The sequence below is a fragment of the Eimeria mitis genome, genomic scaffold (genome assembly GCF_000499745.2).
Source record: "Eimeria mitis Houghton genomic scaffold, Emh_scaff1684, whole genome shotgun sequence".
In the NCBI taxonomy this organism is placed as follows: Eukaryota; Apicomplexa; class Conoidasida; order Eucoccidiorida; family Eimeriidae; genus Eimeria; species Eimeria mitis.
In genome coordinates this window covers 1-4,621 of record NW_013570001.1, presented here as the reverse complement: position 1 = coordinate 4,621, position 4,621 = coordinate 1, and the positions used below count along the sequence as shown (strand labels likewise).

General features: G+C 53.2%; 2 protein-coding genes across 2 annotated transcripts; both read right to left on the bottom strand.

Moving 5' to 3' along the window:
* Window positions 1-418: 418 nt before the first annotated feature.
* On the bottom strand, window positions 419-2,977 carry EMH_0041740 (uncharacterized protein; the record flags this gene model as incomplete). Its single annotated transcript, XM_013495664.1, has 1 exon — window positions 419-2,977. The coding sequence occupies one exon, from the start codon at window positions 2,975-2,977 to the stop codon at window positions 419-421; it is 2,559 nt and encodes an 852-aa protein (XP_013351118.1).
* A 671-nt stretch (window positions 2,978-3,648) lies between these two features.
* On the bottom strand, window positions 3,649-4,402 carry EMH_0041730 (uncharacterized protein; the record flags this gene model as incomplete). The annotated part of the gene is made up of 2 exons (XM_013495663.1): window positions 3,649-3,903; window positions 4,025-4,402. The coding sequence occupies 2 exons, from the start codon at window positions 4,400-4,402 to the stop codon at window positions 3,649-3,651; spliced, it is 633 nt and encodes a 210-aa protein (XP_013351117.1).
* Window positions 4,403-4,621: the final 219 nt, after the last annotated feature.

The window sequence follows — 4,621 nt, the reverse complement described above, 5'->3', positions numbered from 1 at the left end:
ATATATATATATATATATATATATATATATATATATATATATATATATATATACACCAGCAGGTGCTGCAGCAGCAGGTGCTGTATCAGCTGGTGCAGCAGGTGCTGCAGCGCCTGCTGATATTTGTCGCAAACACCTTGGTGTCTGGGGAGCGGCGTTTGCCGCAGCAGAAGGAGCAGTTGCTGCCGCAGCAGCAACAAGCCCAGTTGCTGCTGCAGCAGCAGCAGCAGCAGCAACCCCAGCTGCTGCAGCTACAGCCACAGATACATGTATGCCTAAACCCTAATATGCAGCAACGACGGAACGAAGACAGAGATAAACACAAAAGGTCACCACATTAAACAATTTCATATCTATAACATCCGAATATCATTGATGCTGCTGCTGCTGCCGTTTCTGCTCAATCAAACATATGCATTTAAGGTCTGCTGCTGCTGCTGCTGCCGCTTCTGCTGCTGCTGCTGCTGCTGCTGCTTCCGCTTCCGCCGCTGCTGCTGCTTCTGCCATCACCTCCCCAGCCTCCAGGCTGTCCCCAAGAGCTCCCGAGAGGGCCAAACTGTGGCTGCACCTGCTGCTGCAGCAGCTGCAGCTGCTGCTGCTGTTCATCATCAGCAGCAGCAAAAGGAAAGGAGGGTTCTGGCGTCGGCGGAGGCCGAGGCATCCCGCTCTCTACACCCCTAAACACTGAGGAGCGGCTGCTGCGCCCTGGTGCTGCACTTGAAGGGGGGGAGGAGATGCTTCTCCAAATCCCTTCTCCTTCTGCTGCTGCTGCTGCTGCTGCTGCTGCTGCTGCTGCTGCCGCATCTGGGGGGTGTTGTCGAGGAGGGAAGAGAGGACGAGGCGAGTAGAAAGGATCAGGAGTAGCGCGAGGTCGGTGTGGTGCTGCACCAGTAAAAGGAGAATAAGCAGAAGCTGCAGCAGCAGCAGCAGCAACCGCCAGTCCACTTCTTGCTGCTGCTTCTGCAGGAGAAGAAGGAGACAGAGGTGATGAGACACCCGAAGGACTGTCTTCCCCCTCAGCAGTATCGCCAGCAGCAAACGGCAGCCCCCATGTTTCAGTTTTATAACGATGCTGCTGCTGCTGCTGTTGCTGCTTCTGTTGCTGCTGATGATAGTACTGGTACTGCTGCTGCCGATGCTGCTGCTGCTGCTGCTGAGGATGATAATGAGAATGCTGCTGGTGGTGAGCAGCACGATGGTGCTGCTGCTGACGAGGAGGGTGAGGATAGCGATGGTGCTGGCCATACTGCTGTTGCTGCTGCTGCTGCTGCTGCTGTTGCTGCTGATGTGGTGGTGGTAGATGCTCAAACCCTGGGGGGGGTCGGACGCCAGGACGCCTCTGCAGCAACTCTTGCTGCTGCTGCTGCTGCTGCTGCTGCTGTTGCTGCTGCTGCTGTTGCTGCTGCTGCTGATGGGGCAGTTGCTGCAACATCTGATGGTGGTGGCGCTGGTGGTGCTGCAGATGTTGCTGCTGTTCCTGCTGCTGCTCCCGCTGCCGGTGAATGCCCTGGATCTCCTGCTGCAGTTGTTGCACTTCCTGCAGCTGCTGCAGCAGCTGCTGCTGCCGTTGCTGCTGCGGTTGCTGCTGCTGCAGTGAGGGGTCAAGTGAGGCTCCTGCAGCAGCCCAGAGGCTCTGTTGCTGGCGCACAAAACGAGGAGGCAGGGGGTGCCTTCTTCTTCTTGTTGTTCCTTCTTGTTGCTGTGGGGGAGCAGAAGAAGGAGCAGCAGCTAGCTGGGCAGTTAGCCGGCTAGCTAGCTGCTCAGTTATCTGGCTAGCTAGCAGACGAGCTAGCGGATGCACATCAGGGGTTTCATCAGGCGTCGTTGGAGCAGATGAAGAGATAGCTAGCTGGCTAGCTAGCTCGCTAGCTAGCTCGCTAGCTAGCTGGCTATCTGCATCGCTAGCTAGCTGGCTAGCTAGCGATATAGAGAGCCCATTAGGAGGGGTATGCGGCTCCGATACACCGGCAGAATCTGGCCTGTCAGCAGCTGCAGCCTCAGCTGCTGCTGCTGCTTCTGGTGCTGCTTCTGCTGCTGCTCCTGCTGCTGCTTCTGCTGCTGCTTCTGCTGCTGCTTCTGCTGCTGCTGCTGCTGCTGCTGCCACATAGTCAATAGGAAATAGACCCGAATAGGGCGAGAGGTCGTATCCTCCTTCTTCAGCAGCAGCACCAAGATGAGACAGCATCTGAGGAGGAGAAGAAGAAGAAATTTGCTGTTGGACTTCTAGTGACTGCTGCTGCTGCAGTTGTTGTTGCTGCTGCTGCTGCTCCTGCTGCTGTTGTTGCTGTTGCTGCTGTTGCTGCACCATGTACTGCTGCTGCTGCTGCTGCTGCTGCTGCTGCTGCTCTTGCTGTTGCTGCTTCTCGGCCCAGTAGCGCTGCAGCCGTGGCGGAGCGTCTTCCCATCTCTTCGGCAGCTGGCGCTGCTGCTGCTGCTGCTGCTGCTGCTGGTGCTGCTGGTACTGCTGGTGGTGGTGGTGGTGGTGGTGGTGCTGCTGCTGCTGCTGCTGCTGCTGGTGGTGGTGGTGCTGCTGCTGCTGCTGCTGCTGGTGGTGGTGCTGCTGCTGCTGGTGGTGGTGCTGGTGGTGGTGGTGGTGGTGGTGGTGGTGCTGCTGCTGCTGCTGCTGCTGCTGCTGCCAGCGTGGTGGTTGTCGAGGCCCCCATTGCTGCCATCTCCCCTGCTGCTGCTGCTGCTGCTGCTGCTGCTGCTGCTGCTGCGGGTAATGCCAGTGTTGCTGTCTATATTGCTGCTGTTGCTGCCTTGGATGCTGCTGCCAGCGCCCCCACCTTTCTTCCTGCTGCCGGTGCTGCTGCTGCTGCTGCTGCTGCTGCTGCTGCTGCTGCTGCTCTTCTTCCTCCTCCTCCTCCTCTTCTTCCTCCTCCCACTCCTCTTCTTCTTCCTCTCCTTCTTCTTGCTGCTGCCCCTGCTGCTGTCTTTTTACTTGTCTTTGTCTCTTTCCCTCTATCGACAGCTCCATCCTTCTTTGTAAACCTGAGAATCTTTTTTTTAACATTTTTGCTGCTTTGTTGTGTGAGATAGCTGGCGGTGATTTGATTTGTTCTTCTTTTTTTTGTTGGTGAAGGAGACAATATTTTCTGTCTCCTTTTTGTATTTGTTCAATATAATCTACAATTCTTCTATCTGTTTCTAGTTTTCTTCTTCTATGATGCCGAGAAAAAGAAAAAATATGACGAAGAGAATAAGAAACATCTTTCTGCATCGATATAGATGGAGGTGTATACTGTTGCATGCGTTTCAGTGCATGCATGCATGCATCTATACATATATTTATTATTTCTGTTTCTTCTTTTATTCTCGGTGTATTCAGATCCTCTCTCCCTGTCTTCGGTGTTTCTTTTACTTTTATCATCAGCAGCAACATCTCTCTCGTTCTATCTACTGTTGCTGTTGTTTCTGGTTTTCTTTCTTCTTCTTTCTCTACCTGCTGCAGCAGCTTACGGCTCTGCTGCAGCAGGTATTCTAGTGTATCTATTCTTTTCTTTTCTATAGATTCATCTGTATATACACCCAAAACAACTAACTCTTGTATATAAAAAGCAACAAGCAAAGATAACAAAACTCCTCTGCTGCTTTTTTCTATTAAATTAAATGTTTTTATAGTTTCGTCCATCAACTCTATCATGCGGTCTAGAGTTGCTGCTGCTGCTGCTGTTGCTTCTGCTGCTGTGGGCATAGGTTCTTGTCCTCTTCTTCTTGCTGCTGCTGCTGGTGCTGCTCCTGCTGCTGCCGCTGGTGCTGGTTCTGCTGCTGCTGCTGGTGCTGGTGCTGCTGCTGGTGCTGCTGCTGCTGCCGCTGCTGCTGCTGGTGCTGGTGCTGCTGCTGCTGCTGCTCCTCTCTCTTCTTCTTCTTCTTCTTCTTCTTCTTCTCTGCATGCACTGTCTTCTATACCAGCTAGCGAGCGAGAGAAAGAGAGAGAAGCAGATTGCTGCTGCTGCTGCTGCAGCAGATGATTATAACAACGAAGAATAAGAAATACAGCAGCAGCACAAACCGCAGCAGCAACACCTATTTGAAACAATAGGCCTTTCTGCTGCTGCTGCTGCTGCTGCAGCAACCTACGCCGTTGCTGCTGTTGCTGCACCTCCTGCTGCAGCTCAAGCAACCCCCCGTCCTGCTGCTGCTGCTGCTGCTGCTGCATGCGCAGCTCAGCAGCAGAATTTAAATTACTAGCAGACAAACCAGAAGCAAACGGAGAAGAAGAGGAAGCAAACACAGACGGATGGATAGCGACGGTGCTTTGACCCCCAAATTCTGCTGCTGCTGCTGCTGCTGCTGCTGTTGCTGCTGCTGCTGCTGCTGCTGCTGCTGCTGCTGTCATTGTTGCTGCTGCAGCTGTTGTTGTTGTTGCTGCTGCTGCAGCAAACAGCAGAAAAAGAGACATACTCATTCGAGCCCCCCCCCTACAACCTCTGCAGCGGGCAGCAGCAGCAGCAGCAGCACCTGCTGCAGCAGCAGCAGCAGGAGAAGCAGCAGCAGGCATTGTTTTTACTGTGGCTTGAACTGCATTTTGTTTTTCGGCGACAAAAAAAAGAAAAGAGGATGGAGACAGCAAGAAACGCATCGAGTGCAGGCAAACAAAAAAAAGAAAAAAAAAAAAAAA